The 25,465-nt window shown below is 53.5% G+C and overlaps 1 protein-coding gene and 1 long non-coding RNA gene across 26 annotated transcripts; one reads left to right on the forward strand and one right to left on the reverse strand.

The window, feature by feature from the left end:
- Positions 1-1,542: 1,542 nt before the first annotated feature.
- Positions 1,543-12,612, reverse strand: LOC126651447 (uncharacterized). Of its 21 annotated transcripts, none has more exons than XM_050337341.1 (7): positions 11,234-11,958; positions 6,313-6,729; positions 6,036-6,204; positions 5,404-5,530; positions 4,954-5,083; positions 2,483-2,591; positions 1,543-2,341 (listed from the first exon to the last, which is right to left on the reverse strand). In XM_050337341.1, the coding sequence occupies exons 3-7, from the start codon at positions 6,151-6,153 to the stop codon at positions 2,175-2,177; spliced, it is 651 nt and encodes a 216-aa protein (XP_050193298.1). In that variant the 5' UTR covers positions 6,154-6,204; positions 6,313-6,729; positions 11,234-11,958; the 3' UTR covers positions 1,543-2,174. The 21 variants fall into 21 exon arrangements, 10 of the variants coding, with proteins under 10 accessions (XP_050193298.1, XP_050193297.1, XP_050193295.1 ...); XM_050337340.1 differs by having other exon boundaries at positions 6,313-6,676; positions 11,181-11,958; XM_050337338.1 differs by lacking the exon at positions 11,234-11,958 and adding an exon at positions 8,570-9,286.
- Positions 12,613-12,930: 318 nt separating this feature from the next.
- LOC126651448 (uncharacterized) lies at positions 12,931-23,916 on the forward strand. Of its 5 annotated transcripts, XR_007631695.1 has the most exons (7): positions 12,931-13,022; positions 14,258-14,381; positions 14,916-15,517; positions 19,293-21,995; positions 22,108-22,205; positions 22,750-22,875; positions 23,196-23,916. It is a non-coding gene; the product is annotated as an uncharacterized LOC126651448 (long non-coding RNA). The 5 variants fall into 5 exon arrangements; XR_007631696.1 differs by lacking the exon at positions 12,931-13,022 and having other exon boundaries at positions 14,042-14,381; positions 14,916-15,762; positions 19,538-21,995; XR_007631694.1 differs by lacking the exon at positions 12,931-13,022 and having other exon boundaries at positions 14,046-14,381; positions 14,916-15,931; positions 19,707-21,995.
- The last annotated feature ends 1,549 nt before the right edge of the window (positions 23,917-25,465 follow it).

The following is a 25,465-nucleotide window of genomic DNA, read 5'->3' on the forward strand; positions in this document are numbered from 1 at the left end:
GGAAGCCGAGGGGGGAACTTTGGTCAGAATGTTGCCCTCTCAGGGATCCGTCCGTATGTGCCTTTGCCTCTGTGATTTCTTTGCGGTGCCCATCCGTATTCCCAGAGGAGCAGACCACGGGCTGAGGAGCCGAGCGACAAGGTCAGGTGCTTTGGCATTGGCCTTGTGGGCGATGGCAGGGACTTCAGGGCGGGGCATTTAAGCATTGCCCTCTTCTCTTTGGAGGTGCCAGCCCGGTAACCTTTGGAAAAAAATGAGTGTCCCAGATGAGTCGGGGAGGTATTGAGGAGGACCAGGGGCCCAGGGAAGTGTCAGAAATGCCACTGAAAGTTTTTTTTCCCTCTTCCAGGTGTACCATGCAGTGGGAGCTGCAAGCTGCACCTCTGTCTGGAGGCAGTGACACGAGGACCTCGGTGCATTTAGGAGAGGGCTTGGTGCCGGTGCTCGGTCTCAGCTGTCAGAAGAGCCCTACTGATGGATGCCCTGTCTGCTGGGGCCAGTGGCGGGGGCTGAGAATCCACCTCTTGCTGAGGTGTGTTGTTCAGGCTGGTGAAGGGCTTGCAACGGGTGAGTGCTGAGGCGCTGCATGTGGCTGGGGCAGCAGCTCCAGCAATGGTTTCGCTTCCGGCAGGCCTTTGAGCTTCAACTGCAGCATCACTGGCCAGGGGAGACTCGGAGAGGGAACTCGGCACCCTCGCCATGACCCTCGGCCCTCAGTGCCCTCGCTGTCAGCCACTGCTGTCTGTTCCGTGGCCCTCAGATATCGCCCCTCAGCCCTCGTCCATTGCCCCCACACATGGCCTCTGTTTTGGATAGAAAAAAAGTTTTATCGTGCTAGTCTCTTGTATCTGGGGCCCAAATGTACAATGAAGAAATAAAAAATAATTTACAGCTGAGTAACATTGTGAAAGGATGACAAAAGATGTGTTTGGATTCACCAAAAATGCAACCTGGCAGGCAGAAAAAAATCCCTTAGCCTCCAACTCTACTGTGCAATTGGTGAGCCACCCCTGGCACTCCATACACACATGGAGCTTCCTGTGCTGACACGTTTTTTTTTGGGAGGAATCTTCATTCTTAGTCTATCTGGGGACCCAGAAAGGTCATTTCAATATGGGTTTAAAACACCAAACCAATGAAGTTCCAGGCACGAAAAAGAGCCCTTAGCCTCCAATTCTTCCACGCAATCGGTGAACCACCCTTGACACTCCATGCACGTTTTGTTTGGGAGAAATCTTCGTTCTTAGTCAATCTGGGGACCCAGATGGGCTATTTCAGGATGGGGTTTCAGACACTAAACAAATGAATTTTCAGGCAGGAAAAAAAGCCCTTAGCCTCCAACTCTCCTGTGCAGTCAGTGAGCCGCTTTTGGCACTCCATGCACAAATGGAGCTTCCTGCGCCCGCACCTTTTGTCTTTGAAGAATCTTCATTCTTAGTCCATCTTGCCAGCACTGACCCAGCTGCTGGCAGCTGCAGTTCTCCCTGCTTGGACCAGGTTGGCAAGGATACATGTCCGGAATAAAGACAAGTACAACAGTCATTCAAACACTACAAAATATCCTTTATTGCAGCAAGAGTTAAAAACAAAACTATTAGCAAAGAGAATCAAAAGTTAAAAAGAACACAAAAAAACTACTTTATGTCTTGGCATTCATACAATGCTACAAACAGCCTCTATTAAAGTATTAGTTAGTGCAAGGGGAATCAAAGGGATCCAATATTAGCTAGTAAAAAGGGAATTAAAGGGATCCAAGGAAAAGGATGTGAAGTGTTTGCTTTCTGGGTTCTTCCTCTCACTAAACTGTGCTCCCCTGCACAGACAGGCCAGGGCTCCCAGGCTCTGCAGGGCTGGGCGGCACTCATGCTTAGCGGGCGTCCCCGCCAGCAACACAGTGTCGATGGAAGGATGAGCATCGCTCCAGCCAGCAGTCCTGACACCCCATGGATCAGCTCCACATTACACTACGTAGGGCCAGGACGTAGTATAAGGTGATGCTGGAGTGGCAGCCAAACAGCGCCCGTTCATCACCTCATGGCAACAGTCTGTGCGTGCCCCACTGCAGGGCAAGGGGCCAACCACCCACGAGAAGTGGCAGAGCCAGAGCTCTTCTCAGGGAATGCCTGAGCTGCCTAAAGGCTGCCCTTGCACCATCTATCCAAGGCAGCAAACTCTTACAGGTGGTTTCCAAAGTTTGCATCAGTCTTACCACACATCCAGAGGGAGCAATGCAGAGTCCTCACCATCCTCCCATTCCCAGGAAGGCACTTCATGGACTGCCTGTGGCTCAGGGAGGACTCAGGTGGCTTCTTTTCTTCCTTCCCCATTACTGCGTTTTCTCCTTCAAAAAAGCAAAGGGTTCTTGGCTTGCCTTGCTCCAGGAGATGCAGCAAAGGGCATCTTGAAATCTAATCCTTGCATGCTGATTTTAAAGGATACTGGGGTTGCCTTACCATACAGATCCCCACCTTAGGGCTAATACCTACAGGGTCTGCCCTTGTCCATTCTTCTGGAATTCCCCTGGCCCACACCACAGGAACAACTCCATCTGCCACTTCAGTCGGGACGGTGCTGCTGACAGGAGTTATTTCCTGCACGAGAAGAGCTGCTGCTCTCACACAGTTAGTTTCAGCAATTACACTTTCAATCATCGCCCCATTTTCCAATTTAATACCTGCCTCAACTTTACTAGCAAATCTCTTCCTAGAAAAGGCTTAGGGGAGTTTGCAAATTAACCAACTGAGGAGTTACTCACTGTTTTCCCAAGTAAAGCCCTGTCCCACCCATCATTTTAACAGTAATTGGTTAATTAATTGGTTAATTAAGACAGTCCTTAATTCTCCCTCTCTTGTGTTAAGGGCTGAGGAACCTGTAGCTGTGTCTGACCAGCACATGTGCAAACCAAATGCTGGGGACTGGAACCCACACCTTGCACTCCTGCAGCTCTCACAATTCCACTAAAGACAAAACACCCAACGGTACCATCACCACTCATTCCTTAATCCCAATCCCACACTTCTTTGGCAGTCCGAGCACCACTTTTAGAACCCAATTACAGCCCATTCCAGAGCTCCATGGCCAGGACGGACAGCTACACCTCTGATACTCTCAGGAATGCCTCAATCCATTGCAGGGATCCTGCTTGGAGCTCCCCAGCTTGGGGCACCCAGAGGAGCTCCCCGAAGAATCCTTTGGGTGCGCGCTCGAGTCCTCGGAGTGCCCCAGCCCGGGGGGCACCAACAGCACTGTCCCTCCAGGGGGCCCAATCTGCTCCCAAAAGGCAGGGGCATCGTGCCCGTGTCCCAGAGCGCTCCGGGGATCTGAGGGCCTTCCCGAGAACACCTCGGTGCCGGCGTGAAGGCCCAGAGATCCCTGGGAACCACGGGACAGCAGGCACAGAGTCCCTGCTGGGGCCCATTTGGCTGCCTGAAAGCAGCTCGGCAAAGAAGCCTCTCAGACTCAGCTGGGCAGTTTTACAAGCCAGGCATTCCTTGCTGACAACACCCTGCAATCATCCCAGCCCAGCGCCTGTCCTGGCCATCAGCTCCCACAGTGCACACAGAGGGGTCTCCACTGCAGCTGAGGGGAGGGATCAGCATTACAGGAGGCTTCACTTTGTTCCCTGCATTCCTGTTCCACACTCAGGACATTGCCCAACACCTGTTCCCATACACACAGCCCCTTAGAAGGTCTCTCAGTGGCTACATTGGGGGTCTCTGGTGGTCACCAGTGCCTGGAGCCCCCAAAGTTCTAAGTCACCACCTTATCAGCTTCAAACAATTCACCTGCTGACAGAGGAACTTGGTGCTGCTTGGCTGCTGCCTCAGTTCCCTTCCTCCTTGTTTCTTTCCTTTGCTTCCTTAGTCCCTTTCAATCCCTTGACTCAGCTCCATGGAGTTTCCAGGGCACATCCCACTGCACAAACTACCAGCTCTTGGTCCACTTCCACACTCAGATATCAGGGAGAGGGGCAGAAATCAACTAATGCAGGGCACTACCTCCAAATATTGGGACAAAAACACCATAACATTCCATGGCCTCCCTTGGGAAATAAACACCAAACTGCTCAGACACAAACAAACACCTGCACACTACAACAATCTGCCACTCTTGCTTCGACCCAGACAAGTCAGGGGGGAAGTCACACAAGGGCAACTTTTTTCCAAGTTTCAGGGATGATACAAAAATCAGGGAGATCAGAGACTACCCCAGACAGTTCTACCTGGAGGACAGAAGGACACCAAAGCCATCCCCAGTGCTGCAATCCCTCAAGCTCCCAAAAAGGACCAGGGGCTGTCCTGGAGCACAGGCAGGAACGCGACATCACCACCCCACGGGCACAGCTGAGAACCCAAAGAACAGCCACACCAGCAGCTCCTGCAAGCCCTGCTGGGCTGGGCCTTGGGCAGGAAGGGCACTGGCCTCTCTTCCTGCCCAGGAGGAAAAAGCCTCCTTGCTGAGCCCTTCTCCTGCCAAGGGCATCAGCTCTGAAGGGAACTTCATCAAGGGCAACTTCTCGCACTGACAAAGATTCCTCTTCCCTGGAAAATCTCTTCCCAAACAAACACACAAGTCCACACTAGAGCTTCAGGTGTCACCTACAATTTCCTACAAGAACCCCAAAGACTCAGTTGGTGAGTTTCAGAAGCCAGGCATTCTTTTATTCTTATGCTATTGAATCATCCCAGCCCAGCACCTGTCCTGGCCATCAGCTCCCACAGTGCACACAGAGGGGTCTCCACTGCAGCTGAGGGGAGGGATCAGCATTACAGGAGGCTTTACTTTGTTCCCTGCATTCCTGTTCCACACTCAGGACATTGCCCAGCACTTATTACCATCCACACCTACCTTGTAAAGTTTCTGAGGGGCTTCTCCAAGGGGCTTCCACGGTCTTCTCTGTCTGGAGTCCCCAGAGTCCCAAGGGCCTGCCTTAGGAACCTCAATACAACTCACCTGCTGACAGAGGAACTTGGTGCTGCTTGGCTGCTGCCTCACTTCCCTTCTTCCTTCTTTCTTCACCTCCCTGGCTGAGTCCCTTGCAATCCCCTGGCTCGACTCTCTGCAGTTTCCATGCCACAGCTCCCTGCAAAAAGTATCAGCTCCTGTTACACCTCAAAAACCAGACAGCATCTCCCCTGTTCTCCTGACACTTGGCCATTAGGCCAAAGTCTCCTTCTTTAAAGCACAGTTGGACTCCTGACTGACTACAACAGCTACAGCCCTGAATCATAACACAGGCTGAGGGACAAACACGCATGAGAACTTGGAAGGATCCACTTTGTTCTGCTGACCAATCAATGGAGGTTTCGAAACTCAAGAGAAAGATGCCCAAGGTCCCTTTTCTGCCACTTGAACTGCTAGAAATGGGATCAACAAGGCCTGCAAAGGCCCTTTCCACTTCACCTGCAGGGGCTGGCAGTCCCACCACTTGACAGGGACCCAAGGGCTGGGCAGGAATGCAGGGGCTGGGCCGTCCAATCCATCGGCCGAGGCATCACCGTCAATTCCTGGAGTTCCTGCAGGGCACATCCTAAAGCCAGCAAACAATTATAAAGACCATTTTTGCCTTTAATGTCAATATTCCCTGCAAGATGGGGAGCTTGATAAGGCCTCCTGGTGCAACAGGGACAGACTTATGGTCACCTATTCAAAGCATCTACTAGCACTGAAAAGGTATCACTGTCCTCCTTCCAGGGCTAACTCAGCAAACCCTGTTTGCCAGGAGCCTCCAGGAGGATTGCCAGGTTTTAGGGCTCTCTTTTTTCCCCACAGCTGGAGCTGGGACAATCACCTGCTCTACAGGGGGAACAGCCCAGAAAGTTAACTGGGAGGGATGCCAGTCACTCCAAGTCCCTTGTCAGGGCTGCTCACTGCACACCTTGTCCTTTGTTTTCCCTCCCAAACAGTTCAGAGAGATGTGGCAGAGCCAGAGCTCTCCTCAGGGAATGCCTGAGCTGCCTAAAGGCTGCCCTTGCACCATCTATCCAAGGCAGCAAACTCTTACAGGTGGTTTCCAAAGTTTGCATCAGTCTTACCACACATCCAGAGGGAGCAATGCAGAGTCCTCACCATCCTCCCATTCCCAGGAAGGCACTTCATGGACTGCCTGTGGCTCAGGGAGGACTCAAGTGCCTTCATTTCTTCCTTCTCCATTACTGCGTTTTCTCCTTGAAAAAAGCAAAGGTTTCTTGGCTTGCCTTGTTCCTGGAGATGCAGCAAAAGGCATCTTGAAATCTAAGACTGGCATTCTGATTTCAAAGGACACTGGGGTTGTCTTACCCATACAGATCCCAGCTTAGGGCTAATACCTACAGGGTCTGCCCTGGTCCATTTTCCTGGAATTCCACTGGCCCACACCACAGGAACAACTCCATCTGCCACTTCAGTCGGGACGGTGCTGCTGACAGGAGTTATTTCCTGCACGAGAAGAGCTGCTGCTCTCACACAGTTAGTTTCAGCAATTACAATTTCAATCTTCTCCCCATTGTTCTATTTAATACCTGCCTACAACTTCTCCAATCAATCTCTTCCTAGTTAAAGCTTAGGAGAGCTTGCAAATAGACAAACTGAGGAATGACCCCAGGTTTTCCCACTTTAACCCCTGTCACGCCACAAACCCTCACAGAGCCATTGCTGAATTCTCCCTCGGTTGTGTGAGGGGTGGAGGAAGCTGGACCTGTGTCTGACCAGCACATGTGCAAACCAAATGCTGGGGACTGGAACCCACACCTTGCACTCCTCACAATTCCACTCAAGAGAAAACACCCAATTGTACCATCACCACAGCCCCCAAACCTGCCCAGGCTCCAGCTGCTGCACACACCTGGTGTTTTGCCAACAGGCAGGGCACTCCAGGAAACAACTCCTCCCCAGGCACAGGATAACAGGAACAGTTGAAACAAGCACAAACCAACAACACGGGATACAGATTTATGGCACACAAAAGAAACGGAGCAAGGCATCAAATCCTGACTGCCCCCAGAGACAGAACTGTGGCTCAGCAGAAATCCCTCCCCCACGGCCCCCTCACGCTTGGGGATCAAGTCAAGTCTTATGGAGCCACCCTGGAGGGGGGCAGGTAAACATGCCCTGCCTGCCCTGCCCAGGGACAGGGAACTGAGCCCAGTGTTCCTCGGCACAAGGCAGCCCTTGGAAATATCCACTGCCATTCCACAGTCAGGCACAGCAACAAGCACTCCACAAGGCTGCTTGTGGCACAGGACCAATCTGAAGCTCAGCTTTTCTCTGGACCACTTCACCTTGTTTGCCACCTCATCCTGTCATCAAAACTTGCTGTCCTTGCACCTTTTTAGGGTCACCATCAGTTGAAGAGACCTCCGCTCCAGCACCCACAAGGGCCTGAGCCCTTGGACAAGATCCATTTTCCCAAGGAATTCAAAGCTCCACCTGAGGGCCACGGGCTTTTCTCGCCCACCCTTGTGCTGGAGCTCGGCCTTCATCTCCCTCTGCCTTGGGTTCTTGCAGTGGCTGCACCATTTACAGCCCTGCCCTGGCCAGAGCTCGGCATCCTGATCCCATCCCTGCCGGCCCCCGGAACCGCTGACTCAGCAATGGGGGGCCCTCCATTGCCAAGTGCACGGTCCCGTCGGGGCTCACGGGGGGAGCAGGAGGTCCAAGGGCTCCAGCCCTCCTGGGACAACCTCCCACCACTGCAGCCAACAAAGGAGCCTCTCCAGCCCTGCCTCCCAAGGCATCCTGAACAAACCCAGCCCAGCTCCACGGGACAAACTGCTCCGTGCCTGCCCAGTCCAATCTGAGCCCAGAGGCTCCCAGCTCATGCAGCCCAACTGCCCAGGAGATCACAGACTCTCTGGCCTTTGCTTTAAACCTCTCCACAGCACCAGCAAGTTCAGGCTGAGTAAAATCCTCCAGCACATCAGGCCTGACGGGAGAACCACTGGGGTCACCTTCCCCTTTCCCTCCTGTTATTGGCTGTGCTTCAGCAAACACTTCCCCTCTGAACCAGGCTCTAAAGCAGCTCAATCCCAAGCATCTCCACCCCAGTTCTTGCCATCCCAACCTATCCCTGCCTCTGCCCTCCCAGCATGCACTGGTTTACTTGACCCCTTGGCTTCCCATATTTATATTGGGCTACCTGGAGAGTCACTTCTGCTCCTGTTTGACAAGTGTCCAACCTGGCCCTTCACAGGTCACAACTGTTTTCCACTGGCCCACACCACAGGAACAACTCCATCTGCCACTCCAGTCGGGACGGTGCTGCTGACAGGAGTTATTTCCTGCACGAGAAGAGCTGCTGCTCTCACACAGTTAGTTTCAGCAATTACAATTTCAATCATCTCCCCATTTTCCAATTTAATACCTGCCTCAACTTTTCCAACCAATCTCTTCCTGGTAGTGGTTTGGGTAATTTTGGCAAAGAGACAAACTAGGGAACTCCCCAAGGTTTTCCCAGTTAAACCCCTGTCACACCAATCACTTTCACAGTGCCATCCTTAACTCTCTTTCCGTTGTCTTAAGGGCTGAGGAAGCTGGACCTGTGTCTGACCAGCACGTGTGCCAACCAAATGCTGGGGACTGGAACCCACACCTTGCACTCCTGCAGCTCTCACAATTCCACTCAAGACAAAACACCCAAGGTACCATCACCACTCATCCGTTAATCCCAATCCCACACTTCTTTGGCAGTCAGAGCACCACTTTTAGAACCCAATTACAGCCCATTCCAGAGCTGCATGGCCAGGACAGACAGCTACACCTCTGATACTCTCAGGAATGCCTCAATCCATTGCAGGGACCTTGCTTGGAGCTCCCCAGCTTGGGGCACCCAGAGGAGCTCCCCGAAGAATCCTTTGGGTGCGCGCTTGAGTCCTCGGGGTGCCCCAGCCCGGGGGGCACCAACAGCACTGTCCCTCCAGGGGGCCCAATCTGCTCCCAAAAGGCAGGGGGATCGTGCCCGTGTCCCACACTGCTCCGGGGATCTGAGGGCCTTCCCGAGAACACCTCGGTGCCGGCGTGAAGGCCCAGAGATCCCTGGGAACCACGGGACAGCAGGCACAGAGTCCCTGCTGGGGCCCATTTGGCTGCCTGAAAGCAGCTTGGCAAAGAAGCCTCTCAGACTCAGCTGGGCAGTTTTACAAGCCAGGCATTCCTTGCTGACAACACCCTGCAATCATCCCAGCCCAGCGCCTGTCCTGGCCATCAGCTCCCACAGTGCACAGAGGTGTCCCCACTGCAGCTGATTGAACCCTCATGTACTGATGCCCTTTTTCATTCCTTGCCTTCCAGTTCTATATTCAGGACATTTCCCAGCACTTATTACCATCCACACCTACCCTGTAAGGTTTCTGAGGGGCTTCTCCAAGGGGCTTCCATGGTCTTCTCTGTCTGGAGTCCCCAAAGTCCCAAGGGCCTGCCTTAGGAACCTCAAGGCAACTCACCTGCTGACAGAGGACCTTGGTGCTGCTTGGCTGCTGCCTTAGTTCCCTTCTTCCTTCTTTCTTCATGTCCCTGGATTACTCCCTTTCAATCCCCTGGCTCGGCTCTCTGCAGTTTCCATGCCACAGCTCCCTGCAAAAAGTATCAGCTCTTGTTACACCTCAAAAACCAGACAGCATCCCCCCTTTTTCTCCTGACACTTGGCCAGTAGGCCAAAGTCTCCTTCTTTAAAGCACAGTTGGACTCCTGACTGACTACAACAGCTACAGCCCTGAATCATAACACAGGCTGAGGGACAAACACGCATGAGAACTTGCAAGGATCCACTTTGTTCTGCTGACCAATCAAAGGAGCTTTCCAAACCCAAGAATAAGATGCCCAAGGTCCCTTTTCTGCCACTTCAACTGCTAGAAATGGGATCAACAAGGCCTGCAAAGGTCCTTTCCACTTCACCTGCAGGGGCTGGCAGTCCCACCACTTGACAGGGACCCAAGGGCTGGGCAGGAACGCACGGGCTGGGGCGTCCAATCCATCGGCCGAGGCGTCACCGTCAATTCCTGGAGTTCCTGCAGGGCACATCCTAAAGCCAGCAAACAATTATCAAGAATTATCGAAGAATTATCAATTATCATTTTTGCCTTTAATGTCAATATTCCCTGCAAGATGGGGAGCTTGACAAGGCCTCCTGGTGCAAAAAGGACAGACCTATGGCCATCTATTCAAAGCATCTACTAGCACTGAAAAGGTATCACTGTCCTCCTTCCAGGGCTAACTCAGCAAACCCTGTTTGCCAGGAGCCTCCAGGAGGATGTCCAGCTTTGGGGGCTCTCTTTTTTCCCCACAGTGGTAGCTGGGACTATCACCTGCTCTACAGGGGGAACAGCCCAGAAAGTTAACTGGGAGGGATGCCAGTCACTCCAAGTCCCTTGTCAGGGCTGCTCACTGCACACCTTGTTCTTTGTTTTCCCTCCCCAACAAAGGGGCTTCAAACAGTTCAGAGAGATGTAGCAGAGCCAGAGCTCTCCTCAGGGAATGCCTGAATTGCCTAAAGGCTGCCCTTACAACATCTATCCAAGGCAACAAACTCTTACAGGTGGTTTCAAAACTTTGCATCAGTCTTACCACACATCCAGAGGGAGCAATGCAGAGTCCTCACCATCCTCCCATTCCCAGAAAGGCACTTCATGCACTGCCAATGGCTCAGGAAGGACTCAGGTGGCTTCTTTTCTTCCTACCACATCTCTGCATTTTCTCCTTCGAAAAAAGCAAAGGGTTCTTGGCTTGCTTTGCTCCAGGAGATGCAGCAAAAGGCATCTTGAAATCTACTACTGGCATGCTGATTTTAAAGGATACTGGTGTTGTCTTACCCATACAGATCCCAGTTTAGGGTTAATACCTACAGGGTCTGTCCTTGTCCATTCTCCTGGAATTCCACTGGCCCACACCACAGGAACAACTCCATCTGCCACTTCAGTCGGGACGGTGCTGCTGACAGGAGTTATTTCCTGCACGAGAAGAGCTGCTGCTCTCACACAGTTAGTTTCAGCAATTACAATTTCAATCATCTCCCCATTTTCCAATTTAATACCTGCCTCAACTTCTCCAACCAATTTCTTTTTAGGAAAAGCTTAGGAGAGCTTGCAAACAGACAAACTGAGGAACTCCCCAAGGGTTTCCCACTTCAACCCCTGTCACGCCACAAACCCTCACAGCGCCATTGCTGAATTCTCCCTCTGTTGTGTTAGGAGTGGAAGAAGCTGGACCTGTGTCTGACCAGCACATGTGCAAACCAAATGCTGGGGACTGGAACCCACACCTTGCACTCCTGCAGCTCTCACAATTCCACTCAAGACAAAACACCCAACGGTACCATCACCACTCATTCCTTAATCCCAATCCCACACTTCTTTGGCAGTCAGAGCACCACTTTGATAACCCAATTACAGCCCATTCCAGAGCTGCATGGCCAGGATGGACAGCTACACCTCTGATACTCTCAGGAATGCCTCAATCCATTGCAGGGACCTTGCTGGGAACTCCCCAGCTTGGGGCACCCAGAGGAGCTCCCCGAAGAATCCTTTGGGTGCGCGCTCGAGTCCTCGGGGTGCCCCAGCCCGGGGGGCACCAACAGCACTGTCCCTCCAGGGGCCCAATCTGCTCCCAAAAGGCAGGGGCATCGTGCCCGTGTCCCACACTGCTCCGGGGATCTGAGGGCCTTCCCGAGAACACCTCGGTGCCGGCGTGAAGGCCCAGAGATCCCTGGGAACCACGGGACAGCAGGCACAGAGTCCCTGCTGGGGCCCATTTGGCTGCCTGAAAGCAGCTCGGCAAAGAAGCCTCTCAGACTCAGCTGGGCAGTTTTACAAGCCAGGCATTCCTTGCTGACAACAGCCTGCAATCATCCCAGCCCAGCGCCTGTCCTGGCCATCAGCTCCCACAGTGCACACAGAGGGGTCTCCACTGCAGCTGAAGGGAGGGATCAGCATTACAGGAGGGTTCACTTTGTTCCCTGCATTCCTGTTCCACACTCAGGACATTGCCCAACACCTGTTTCCATACACACAAACTCTCATAAGGTCTCTGAAGAGCTCCATCAGGGGTCTCTGGTGGACACCTGTGCCTTGAGCCCCCAAAGTTTTAAGTGACCACATTATCAACTTCAAGTCATCTTACCAGGTCATAGAATAACTGGGCATTGCTTGACTACTGCCCGAGTTCCCCACTTCACTGTTTCTTTAGAAAAAGAATAAAAAGTGTTAATATGCACAGAAGTTGAATGGGGACAGAGGAGGGAGTGGGGTGTTGGAGTGTGCAATCGAGCAGGGATGGGGGAGAAAGGAGAAGCTGGAGGAACCAGAGGGTCGAGGGTGTGCAGGACGACAGCAACAGGAACCAGGAGGTGGCAGCGTGCGGGGACCCCCAGCACGGAGAAGAAAGAAGCAGGGCAGGGAAAATCAAGGTGTGCAGCAGAAACCAGACAAAGAACAAGATCAGGCAAGATAGAGGACCAGGGAGGGGCGAGGGCAAAGGAGCAGGAACGAGGATTGGGGAACTCAAGGTGCTTCTGCAGGCAAAAACAGAACATTGGTAACACCTGTGTTTGGAAAAAGACAAACAAAAAGGTAAAATACAAAAGAAAAAACAAAAAATAAAAGATACAAACCAAAGCAAAGAAAAAGAGTCGCGGCAGAGAGAAACACCGGCAGCGATGTTGCTTCCCACGCACTGCCCGAGCAAATGAGATCAGCAGCCAGTGCCGGACCTTAAATACCCCGCTCCGACCGCCCCTCCGCCCGTCCCCTCCCCACGCACCTGTGCGGGCCCTCCCCGCGCACCTGTGCGGGCCCTGCCCTGCCCCGGCCCCCGCCCCGGCCGCGCCGCTCAAAGCGGCAGAACCGCGCTCGCGCCGCTGTTGTGGAGGACGCTCGTCCCGGGGCGTGGACGGACCGAGCGGCGCTCACGGCCCGGGGGCAGCTCCCGGCGCTGCGCCGAGCCCGGGCCGTGAGCGGGGCCGGCACCGGAGGAGCGAGGCTGCGGACGGGGCTCGGCATCAGGATGGCGACCGGGATCGGGACCGGCGCCAGGACCGCCACCGGAGGAGCGAGGTTGGCTTGGGGCTGGGAATGGGCTCGGGAGCACGATGGGCACCGGAACCGGCGCATCTGCCCCGGCGCGGCCGGCAGGAGCCGTTCCGGGGCGGTCGCTGGGACCGAGGCGGGCGGGGCCGCTCGGGCCGGGGCTCTGCCGGGGCCCGGGGCCGGGAGAACGGCGGCGCTTCCCTCGTCCGTCCTCGTGGGGACGCGCCGGGCCCGCCCCGGGACCCCCCGAACTCGCCGGGCCCCCAGCGCCGCCCGCGCCCCCCCGCGGGGTTAGAGCCCCCCCGGCTCGGGCACCCCCGGCCCCAGCGCATCCCCCCCGGAGAGAACACCGCCCGCCTGCCCCTTCTCCGCGGCCGCAATGCCGCGGGCTTCCCGCCCGCAGTGCCCCCGGGAACGGGGGATCTGGGGCCCGCCGGGGCTCCGGGCACGGGCCCGCTCCGGCCGTGGGGAGCCGGGGCCCGTGCCGGGGCAGGGAAGAACGGTTCCTGTCCGCGGGTCGGGCACAGGCTGCGGTGCGAGTCAAAGGAGGCAAGGACCGCAGAGAAATACTGTCGGCAAATGCGCCTTTGTTACATTTCGGCAGCTCTCGTTCTTCTATAAGAGCCTTCCGGAGGGAGCGCGGCCGGCTGGGCTGTGCCCGGCTGGGGACGGGCGCGAACTCGTGCTTGCCGTGCTCGGGGAGCTTTTCCTGCCCCGTCCCTGTGCGCTCCGGAGCAGCCGGGCAGGGAAGGTGGGCCGGCAGGAGGACGGAGCACCAGGCAGCGAGCCGGCCCTCCTTGCGCTTCCTCTTGGCAGGGGACGGAGGAGCCGTGCCCTGCACTGCCCTGCTCCGGAGCGTCCGGAGCTGGGGGAATCCCACCCGCAGCCGCGGCACTGCCAGCACAGCTCGTGGCAGCAGGGATGGAGCAGCTCCGGGCCAGCCCTCGCAGCGGGCACGAGCTGGATTTGTCTGCCAGGCACGGCTCGTCTGCAGAATTCCCACCCGTGCCCGTGGAACGGGGCAGCTGGGCGGTGTTTGGGGCCGCTGTGCTGGGCTGCGGGGGCTGGGTAAGCCCGTTCCCTGCCGGGGAGCCCCGGGGAGCCGTGGTGGAGCTGAGGGGCTGTTGCTCTCTGGGTTTATCAGGGTTTGCCTTGGAACTCCGAAACCTTTCCCCGTGCAGGGCTATGAGGTCAAGGCTGCTCTAAACTTATTTTTTTGGTGCCGACTTAATGCTTTCTCCTCGTTCTGTGTCAATTTCCAGCCTCCCTCGTGGTTTCCCCTGGTGCTGGCAGAGTGCAGGGAGTTGTGCTTCCTGCTGGGAGAGAGAAGGACCTCGGAAAGCTGCCCTGCAACCACAGCTGTGTCGAGCCTGGGAGTTTGTATCGGTAAGAGTGAGGAACTGGGTTTTGCTGTTGGAAGACAGAATATGTATGTGCCTTCTAAATCCAAGGAGAGGCAGAAGCTGGGAGGGACCCTGAGCAGGTTTGGTGGCATGACAGCAGCTTCAAAAGACCTTGACTATGGGAGAAGTGTCCAGGAAACATTGCTCCTTTTTTACAGGGAGGCAGTTTGCAAGGACAGGGAGGGTGCTGTGCTCTCTGGCAAAACTACACAGGGTGGGATGTCCACAGGGTGAGGAAATCTTGGCCACGTGTGGACTGCAGAAAAGGTGTGTGGGTGCCTGTGTGTGACACCCGTGTGTATGCAGGAAGGGCTTTCTGGTGCCACTTGAACTTGTAGGGAGTCCAAAAGGGCACAGTTGTCTGAAAAAGGTAAAAGCTCTCAGCCTCTGTTGACACCTGCACTAAAGGAGATGAAAATTTCTCCTCCTGGTTTGCAGACTGTACAAAGCTCCTGGAAAAGGAAGCTCAAGGTTCCAACTCAGCTTTATGCTAAAGGTTTCCTTCCTCCTCTCTCAGCAGGATGTCGAGTGCCACCGTGTCCCTGAGGTCACTGTTTCTCCTGTTGGGAGAGCACGGGGTGGATGGAAAGGATCCCCAGGCATGTGCAGGCACAAGGAGCTCATCCCACTGCGATTCTCCTACAGCCCTCAAAGGATGGGCTTTCAGGTACCCTGGGTAATGTGCCAGCTCTCCTGCTGGAGCTGTTCCATGGAATATTTGAACACAAAGAGTAAAGCTGAAGTCAGGTCTGTTCTGGAGTGTGTTACACTTGTGCAAAGCTCCTTCCCCCTGTTTATTTTCTGTCCTGGAAAGCAGAGGCTGGGGTTCCTGGGCACTTCCTATTAAATGATACCATGAAACTAATTTTGTGTTGGAAGGGGAAAGGAGCTGTCTCTGGGAGGTCACGTGGCCATGACAAAAGTTTTCTGCTTTTTCAGTCAGTAAGGTCTTAAAATATCTTAGTGTGTAGGAATGCCTGGCTTATAAAACTCCTCAGCTGAGTGTGAGAGGCTTCTTTGCCGAGCTGCTTTCAGGCAGCCAAATGGGCCCCAGCAGGGACTCTGTGCCTGCTGTCCCGTGGTTCCCAGGGATCTCTGGGCCTTCACGCCGGCACCGAGGTGTTCTCGGGAAGGCCCTCAGATCCCCGGAGCAGTGTGGGACATGGGCACGATCCCCCTGCCTTTTGGGAGCAGATTGGGCCCCCTGGAGGGACAGTGCTGTTGGTGCCCCCCGGGCTGGGGCACCCCGAGGACTCGAGCGCGCACCCAAAGGATTCTTCGGGGAGCTCCTCTGGGTGCCCCAAGCTGGGGAGCTCCAAGCAAGGTCCCTGCAATGGATTGAGGCATTCCTGAGAGTGTCAGAGGTGTAGCTGTCTGTCCTGGCCATGGAGCTCTGGAATGGGCTGTAATTGGGTTCTAAAAGTGGTGCTCTGACTGCCAAAGAAGTGTGGGATTGGGATTAAGGAATGAGTGGTGATGGTACCATTGGGTGTTTTGTCTTTAGTGGAATTGTGAGAGCTGCAGGAGTGCAAGGTGTGGGTTCCAGTCCCCAGCATTTGGTTTGCACATGTCCTGGTCAGCCCTTAACACAGCAGAGAGAGAATTAAGGGCTGTCTTAATTAACCAATTAGTTAACCAATTACTGTTAAAGTGATGGGTGTGACAGGGGTTTAATTGGGAAAACAATGAGTAACTCCTCAGTTTGTTTATTTGCAAGCTCCACTAAGTCTTTTCTAGGAAGAGGTTTGCTGGTTAAGTTGAGGCAGGTATTAAATTGGCAAGTGGGGAGATGATTGAAATTGTAATTGCTGAAACTAACTGTGAGAGCAGCAGCTCTTCTCGTGCAGGAAATAACTCCTGTCAGCAGCACTGTCCCGACTGGAGTGGCAGAAGATGGAGTTGTTCCTGTGGTGTGGGCCAGTGGAATTCCAGGAGAATGGACAAGGGCAGACCCTGTAGGTATTAATCCTATCCTGGGATCTGTATGGGTAAGACAACCCCAGTATCCTTTAAAATCAGCATGCCAGTAGTAGATTTCAAGATGCCTTTTGCTGCATCTCCAGGAGCAAGGCAAGCCAAGAAACCTTTGCTTTTTGAAGGAGAAAATGCAGAGATGGAGAAGGAAGAAATGAATATACCTGAGACCTCCCTGAGCCACAGGCAGTCCATGAAGAGCCTTCCTGGGAATGGGAGGATGGTGAGGACTCTGCATTGCTCCCTCTGGATGCGTGGTAAGGCTGATGCAAAGTTTTGAAACCACCTGTAAGAGTTTGCTGCCTTGGATAGATGATGCAAGGGCAGCCTTTAGGCAGCTCAGACATTCCCTGAGGAGAGCTCTGGCTCTGCCACATCTCTCTGAACTGTTTGAAGCCCCTTTGTTTGGGAGGGAAAACAAAGAACAAGGTGTGCAGTGAGCAGCCCTGACAAGGGACTTGGGGTGACTGGCATCCCTCCCAGTTAACTTTCTGGGCTGTTCCCCCTGTAGAGCAGGTGATAGTCCCAGCTCCCACTGTGGGGAAAAAAGAGAGCCCTAAAACCTGGCAATCCTCCTGGAGGCTCCTGGTAAACAGGGTTTGCTGAGTTAGCCCTGGAAGGAGGACAGTGATACCTTTGCAGTGCTAGTAGATGCTTTGAATAGATGGGCATAAGTCTGTCCCTGTTGCACCAGGAGGCCTTATCAAGCTCCCCATCTTGCAGGGAATATTGACATTAAAGGCAAAAATGGTCTTTATAATTGTTTACTGGCTTTAGGATGTGCCCTGCAGGAACTCCAGGAATTGACGGTGACGCCTCGGCCGATGGATTGGACGGCCCAGCCCCTGCATTCCTGCCCAGCCCTTCGGTCCCTGCCAAGTGGAAAGGGCCTTTGCAGGCCTTGTTGATCCCATTTCTCGCAGTTGAAGTGGCAGAAAAGGGACCTTGGGCATTTTTCTCTTGGGTTAGGAAAGCTCCTTTGATTGGTCAGCAGAACAAAGTGGATCCTTGCAAGTTCTCATGCGTGTTTGTCCCTCAGCCTGTGTTATGATTCAGGGCTGTAGCTGTTGTAGTCAGTCAGGAGTCCAACTGTGCTTTAAAGAAGGAGACTTTGGCCTAATGGCCAAGTGTCAGGAAAATAGGGGGGATGCTGTCTGGTTTTTGAGGTGTAACAAGAGCTGATACTTTTTGCAGGGGGCTGTGGCATGGAAACTGCAGAGAGCCAAGCCAGGGGATTGAAAGGGACTAATCCAGGAAGGTGAAGAAAGAAGGAAGAAGGAACTGAGGCAGCAGCCAAGCAGCACCAAGTTCCTCTGTCAGCAAGTGAGTTGTCTTGAGGTTCCTAAGGCAGACCCTTGGGACTTTGGAGACTCCAGACAGAGAAGACCGTGGAAGCCCCTTGGAGAAGCCCCTCAGAAACCTTACAGGGTAGATGTGGATGGTAATAAGTGCTGGGCAATGTCCTGAGTGTGGAACAGGAATGCAGGGAACAAAGTGAACCCTCCTGTAATGCTGATCCCTCCCCTCAGCTACAGTGGAGACCCCTCTGTGTGCACTGCGGGAGCTGATGGCCAGGACAGGCGCTGGGCTGGGATGATCCAAGAGCATAGGAATAAAAGAATGCCTGGCTTGTAAAACTCACCAGTTGAGTCTTTGGGGTTTTTGTAGGAAATTGTAGGTGACACCTGAAGCTCTAGTGTGGACTTGTGTGTTTGGTTGGGAAGAGATTTTCCAGGGAAGAGGAATCTTTGTCAGTGCGAGAAGTTGCCCTTGATGAAGTTCCCTTCAGAGCTGATGCCCTTGGCAGGAGAAGGGCTCAGCAAGGAGGCTTTTTCCTCCTGGGCAGGAAGAGAGGCCAGTGCCCTTCCTGCCCAAGGCCCAGCCCAGCAGGGCTTGCAGGAGCTGCTGGTGTGGCTGTTCTTTGGGTTCTCAGCTGTGCCTGTGGGGTGGTGACGTCGCGTTCCTGCCTGTGCTCCAGGACAGCCCCTGGGCCTTTTTGGGAGCCTGAGGGATTGCAGCACTGGTGTCCTTCTGTCCTCCAGGTAGAACTGTCTGGGGTAGTCTCTGATCTCCCTGATTTTTGTATCATCCCTGAAACTTGGAAAAAAGTTGCCCTTGTGTGACTTCCCCCCTGACTTGTCTGGGTTGAAGCAAGAGTGGCAGATTGTTGTAGTGTGCAGGTGTTTGTTTGTGTCTGAGCAGTTTGGGGTTTATTTCCCAAGGGAGGCCATGGAATGTTCTGGTGTTTTTGTCCCAATATTTGGAGGTAGTGCCCTGCATTAGTTGATTTCTGCCCCTCTCCCTGATATCTGAGTGTGGAAGTGGACCAAGAGCTGGTAGTTTGTGCAATGGGATGTACCCTGGAAACTCCATGGAGCTGAGTCAAGGGATTGAAAGGGACTAAGGAAGCAAAGGAAAGAAACAAGGAGGAAGGGAACTGAGGCAGCAGCCAAGCAACACCAAGTTCCTCTGTCAGCAGGTGAACTGTTTGAAGCTGATAAGGTGGTGACTTAGAACTTTGGGGGCTCCAGGCACTGGTGACCACCAGAGACCCCCAGTGTAACCACTCAGACCTTCTAAGGGTAGGTGTGTATGGGAATAGGTGTTGGGGGATGTCCTGAGTGTGGATCAGGAATGCAGGGAATAAAGTGAAGCCTCCTGTAATGCTGATCCCTCCCCTCAGCTGCAGTGGAGACCCCTCTGTGTGCACTGTGGGAGCTGATGGCCAGGACAGGCGCTGGGCTGGGATGATTGCAGGGTGTTGTCAGCAAGGAATGCCTGGCTTGTAAAAGTGCCCAGCTGAGTGTGAGAGGCTTCTTTGCCGAGCTGCTTTCAGGCAGCCAAATGGGCCCCAGCAGGGACTCTGTGCCTGCTGTCCCGTGGTTCCCAGGGATCTCTGGGCCTTCATGCCGGCACCGAGGTGTTCTCGGGAAGGCCCTCAGATCCCCGGAGCAGTGTGGGACACGGGCACGATGCCCCTGCCTTTTGGGAGCAGATTGGGCCCCCTGGAGGGACAGTGCTGTTGGTGCCCCCCGGGCTGGGGCACCCCGAGGACTCGAGCGCGCACCCAAAGGATTCTTCGGGGAGCTCCTCTGGGTGCCCCAAGCTGGGGAGCTCCAAGCAAGGTCCCTGCAATGGACTGAGGCATTCCTGAGAGTATCAGAGGTGTAGCTGTCCGTCCTGGCCATGGAGCTCTGGAATGGGCTGTAATTGGGTTCTAAAAGTGGTGCTCCGACTGCCAAAGAAGTGTGGGATTGGGATTAAGGAATGAGTGGTGATGGTACCATTGGGTGTTTTGTCTTGAGTGGAATTGTGAGAGCTGCAGGAGTGCAAGGTGTGGGTTCCAGTCCCCAGCATTTGGTTTGGACATGTGCTGGTCAGACAAAGGTCCAACTTTCTCAGTCCTTAACACAAGAGAGGGAGAATTGCACTGTGAAGGTGAATGGTGTGACAGGGGTTTAACTGGGAAAACAGTGAGTAATTCCTTACTTTGTGTATTTTCCGAAATTACCCAAACCACTGCCAGGAAGAGATTGGTTGGAAAAGCTGAGGTAGAAATGAAATTGGAAAATGGGAGATGACTGAAATGGTAATTGCTGAAACTAACTGTGTGAGAGCAGCTTCTCTTCTCGTGCAGGAAATAACTCTTATCAGCAGCACCGTCCCGACTGAAGTGGCAGATGGAGTTGTTCCTGTGGTGTGGGCCAGTGGAAAACAGTTGTGGCCTATGAAGGGCCAGGTTGGACACTTGTCAAACAGGAGCAGAAGTGACTCTCCAGGTAGCCCAATATAAATATGGGAAGCCAAGGGGTCAAGTAAACCAGTGCATGCTGGGAGTGCAGAGGCAGGGATAGGTTGGGATCACAAGAACTGGGGTGGAGATGCTTGGGATTGAGCTGCTTTAGAGCCTGGTTCAGAGGGGGAAGTGTTTGCTGAAGCACAGCCAATAACAGGAGAGAAAGGGGAAGGTGACCCCGATGGTTCTCCCGTCAGGCCTGATGTGGTGGAGGATTTTACTCAGCCTGAACTTGCTGGTGCTGTGGAGAAGTTTAAAGCAAAGGCCAGAGAGTCTGTGATCTCCTGGGCAGTTGGGCTGCATGAGCTGGGAGCCTCTGGGCTCAGATTGGACTGGGCAGGCAGGGAGCAGTTTGTCCCGTGGAGCTGGGCTGGGTTTGTTCGGGATGCCTTGGGAGGCAGGGCTGGAGAGGCTCCTTTGTTGGCTGCAGTGGTGGGAGGTTGTCCCAGGAGGGCTGGAGCCCTTGGACCTCCTGCTCCCCCCGTGAGCCCCGACGGGACCGTGCACTTGGCAATGGAGGGCCCCCCATTGCCGAGTCAGCGGTTCCGGGGGCCGGCAGGGATGGGATCAGGATGCCGAGCTCCGGCCAGGGCAGGGCTGCAAATGGGGCAGCCACTGCAAGAACCCAAGGCAGAGGGAGATGAAGGCCGAGCTCCAGCACAAGGGTGGGCGAGAAAAGCCCGTGGCCCTCAGGTGGAGCTTTGAATTCCTTGGGAAAATGGATCTTGTCCAAGGGCTTAGGCCCTTGTGGGTGCTGGAGCGGAGGCCTCTTCAACTGATGGTGACCCTAAAAAGGTGCAAGGACAACAAGTTTTGATGACAGGATGAGGTGGCAAACAAGGTGAAGTGGTCCAGAGAAAAGCTGAGCTTCAGATTGGTGCTGTGCCCAAGCAGCCTTGTGGAGTGCTTGTTGCTGTGCCTGACTGTGGAATGGCAGTGGATATTCCCAAGGGCTGCCTTGTGCCGAGGAACACTGGGCTCAGTTCCCTGTCCCTGGGCAGGGCAGGCAGGGCATGTTTACCTGCCCCCCTCGAGGGTGGCTCCATAAGACTTGACTTGATCCCCAAGCGTGAGGGGGCCGTGGGGGAGGGATTTCTGCTGAGCCACAGTTCTGTCTCTCGGGGCAGTCAGGATTTGATGCCTTGCTCCGTTTCTTTTGTGTGCCATAAATCTGTGTCGGGTGTTGTTGGCTTGAGCTTGTTTCAACTGTTCCTGTTACCCTGTGCCTGGGGAGGAGTTGTTTCCTGGAGTGCCCTGCCTGTTGGCAAAACACCAGGTGTGTGCAGCAGCTGGAGCCTGGGCAGGTTTGGGGGCTGTGGTGATGGTACAATTGGGTGTTTTCTCTTGAGTGGAATTGTGAGAGCTGCAGGAGTGCAAGGTGTGGGTTCCAGTCCCCAGCATTTGGTTTGCACATGTGCTGGTCAGACACGGGTCCAGCTTCCTCCACCCCTCACACAACCGAGGGAGACTTCAGGAATGGCGCTGTGAGGGTTTGTGGCGTGACAGGGGTTAAAGTGGGAAAATCTTGGGGAATTCCTCAGTTGGTCTATTTGCAAGCTCTCCTAAGCCTTTTCTAGGAAGAGATTTGCTGGTTAAGTTGAGGCAGGTATTAAACTGAACAATGGAGAGATGATGGAAATTGTAATTGCTGAAACTAACTGTGTGAGAGCAGCAGCTCTTCTCGTGCAGGAAATAACTCCTGTCAGCAGCACCGTCCCGACTGGAGTGGCAGATGGAGTTGTTCCTGTGGTGTGGGCCAGTGGAATTCCAGGAAAATGGAAGAGGGCTGACCTTGTAGGTATTAGCCCTAAGCTGGGATCTGTATGGGTAAGGCAACCCCAGTATCCTTTAAAATCAGCATGCCAGTAGTAGATTTCAAGATGCCTTTTGCTGCATCTCTTGGAACAAGGCAAGCCAATAACCCTTTGCTTTTTTGAAGGAGAAAATCCAGAAATGGGGAAGGAAGAAAAGAAGCCACCTGAGTCCTCCCTGAGCCACAGCCAGTGCATGAAGTGCCTTCCTGGGAATGGGAGGATGGTGAAGACTCTGCATTGCTCCCTCTGGATGTGTGGTAAGACTGATGCAAACTTTGGAAACCACCTGTAAGATTTTGCTGCCTTGGATAGATGGTGCAAGGGCAGCCTTTAGGCAGCTCAGACATTCCCTGAGGAGAGCTCTGGCTCTGCCTCATCTCTCTGAACTGTTTGGGAGGGAAAACAAAGAACAAGGTGTGCAGTGAGCAGCCCTCCTGACAAGGGACTTGGAGTGACTGGCATCCCTCCCAGTTAACTTTCTGGGCTGTTCCCCCTGTAGAGCAGGTGATAGTCCCAGCTCCTACTGTGGGGAAAGAAAGAGAGCCCCAAAAGCTGGCAATCCTCCTGGAGGCTCCTGGCAAACAGGGTTTGCTGGGTTAGCCCTGGAAGGAGGACAGTGATACCTTTTCAGTGCTAGTAGATCCTTTGAATAGATGGCCATAAGTCTGTCCCTGTTGCACCAGGAGGCCTTATCAAGCTCCCCATCTTGCAGGGAATATTGACATTAAAGGCAAAAATGGTCTTTATAATTGTTTGCTAGCTTTAAGATGTGCCCTGCAGGAACTCCAGGAATTGACGGTGACGCCTCGGCCGATGGATTGGACGCCCCAGCCTGTGCGTTCCTGCCCAGCCCTTGGGTCCCTGTCAAGTGGTGGGACTGCCAGCCCCTGCAGGTGAAGTGGAAAGGGCCTTTGCAGGCCTTGTTGATCCCGTTTCTAGCAGTTGAAGTGGCAGGAAAGGGACCTTGGGCATCTTATTCTTGGGTTTGGAAAGCTCCTTTGATTGGTCAGCAGAACAAAGTGGATCCTTCCAAGTTCTCATGCGTGTTTGTCCCTCAGCCTGTGTTATGATTCAGGGCTGTAGCTGTTGTAGTCAGTCAGGAGTCCAACTGTGCTTTAAAGAAGGAGACTTTGGCCTACTGGCCAAGTGTCAAGAGAATAGGGGGGATGCTGTCTGGTTTTTGAGGTGTAACAAGAGCTGATACTTTTTGCAGGGGACTGTGACATGGAAACTGCAGAGAGCCGAGCCAGGGGATTGCAAGGGACTAAGCCAGGGAGGTGAAGGAAGAAGGGAAGTGAGGCAGCAGCCAAGCAGCACCAAGTTCCTCTGTCAGCAGGTGAGTTGTCTTGAGGTTCCTCAGGCAGGCCCTTGGGACTTTGGAGACTCCAGACAGAGAAGACCGTGGAAGGCCCTTGGAGAAGCCCCTCAGAAACCTTACAGGGTAGGTGTGGATGGTAATAAGTACTGGAGAACACCCTGAATAGTAAACGAGAATGCAGGGAATGGAAAAGGGCATCATTACATGAGAGTTCAATCAGCTGCAGTGGAGACCCCTCTGTGTGCACTGTGGGAGCTGATGGCCAGGACAGGCACTGGGCTGTGATGATTGCAGGGTGTTGTCAGCAAGGAATGCCTGGCTTGTAAAACTGCCCAGCTGAGTCTGAGAGGCTTCTTTGCCGAGCTGCTTTCAGGCAGCCAAATGGGCCCCAGCAGGGACTCTGTGCCTGCTGTCCCGTGGTTCCCAGGGATCTCTGGGCCTTCACGCCGGCACCGAGGTGTTCTCGGGAAGGCCCTCAGATCCCCGGAGCAGTGTGGGACACGGGCACGATCCCCCTGCCTTTTGGGAGCAGATTGGGCCCCTGGAGGGACAGTGCTGTTGGTGCCCCCCGGGCTGGGGCACCCTGAGGACTCGAGTGCGCACCCAAAGGATTCTTGGGGGAGCTCCTCTGGGTGCCCCAAGCTGGGGAGCTCCAAGCAAGGTCCCTGCAATGGATTGAGGCATTCCTGAGAGTATCAGAGGTGTAGCTGTCTGTCCTGGCCATGGAGCTCTGGAATGTGCTGTATTTGGGTTATCAAAGTGGTGCTCTCCAGCCTGTGAGAAGGAAATTCAGTGTGCTGTCCTGCATAGCCCTGATGTGTTGCTCCTGGTTCAGGACATTTTATTTCTTGGCAAGAGGATCAGATCTGTTCAGAGATGCTTTCTTATGAACGAGTCAGACCTCTGGGATTTGTAAAATGTCATCCCCTGTAACTGACTCTGTGCTGGCTGTCAGAACTCGTGGATCCTGGAGACTTTCTAACACTGTTTGCCTGAGTTGTTCTGTCAGCAAGTTCAACTTGGACACACATTTGTCTTGGGCTCAGCCCTGGTGTGTTTGGGAGTGTAGAAAACACTGTAATGGAACTTTAGGGTCAGTGAGTTTTAGACAGTGATGAATTTCAGCTCTGAACTCCCTGGGAGTTGTGCTTTTGTCCCCAGTCGTGCCAGGGATGGATAATCCTCAAAGACAGGTTAGATGGCCCCTCAGTGAAAGAAACAACCTGAACAAGTGGAATGGAGCAGAGTTTGATGTGAAACCTGGTGTGAGCCACGTCCTTGGCACCGGAGCAGATCCACCCTGTGCCCAGGGCAAAGGGGAGGGAGAGGCTTTGGCTGCACTGGAAGTTGTTGGGAGCAGAGCTGTTAAGAGTAGAGGTAGTGAGCAAGGGGCTGTTGGTGGACCACAAGATGAACCAGTATTTAAGAAACAGATTTTTTAGACTTTGTCTCTTTTTGCTCCACTTCACAAGGAACTGGTACAGGCAGAGTTCACTGGAGTAGGGATCCTGTAGGTAAATGGAGGAGAAGATGCCATAGGACAGAAGAAAAGGAGTTTCGTTTTAGTCAGGTACTGTTTGGAAAAATAGTTTAAGTAAAACCTGCTTACTTAAAAACAACCAAAGAACATATAAAGTTTATTTTTATAGTGTAAAACATTCTTACTTTCACAACTCTTACGGAAGTATCATTTCATGGGTGGGAGGAATGCCAATGCAAAGTGAAAAGGAATGAAAACCAACGTTGCATTACATTCCTGCATGTTGAATCCCTCTGTGTAGGTGCTTTCTTTCTATTTACATATAGCTGTGAGCCCTGGCTCTGAAAAAAAAGCCCCAAAAAACAGGTACTGCAGTGACAAAGAGTCTGTCAGATGGATTGATGTGCTGCAGTTCTGCATTATTCATGTAAGAACCAGGAATGAGAAAGGAACATGTGTGATTAACTGCCAACAGAACGACAAGAAGCAAGTGATAATTATCAACAAGCTGATAATTTGGTTTTATGGTTCCTTACCAGGCACACAGGACTGTTATTTTAAAAAAAAAAAAAAGATATGGTTATGGGCCCTGTAAAACTGCCAGAGCTTGCTCCTTGTGCAGATTGAAGAGCCAGGCAATGCTCATCATCCTGGAGAGGGACTGGAGATTTAAAGCAGGTTATTT

This window comes from Myiozetetes cayanensis, unplaced genomic scaffold (genome assembly GCF_022539395.1).
Source record: "Myiozetetes cayanensis isolate MyiCay16 unplaced genomic scaffold, myiCay2020 scf615, whole genome shotgun sequence".
NCBI lineage: Eukaryota > Metazoa > Chordata > Aves > Passeriformes > Tyrannidae > Myiozetetes > Myiozetetes cayanensis.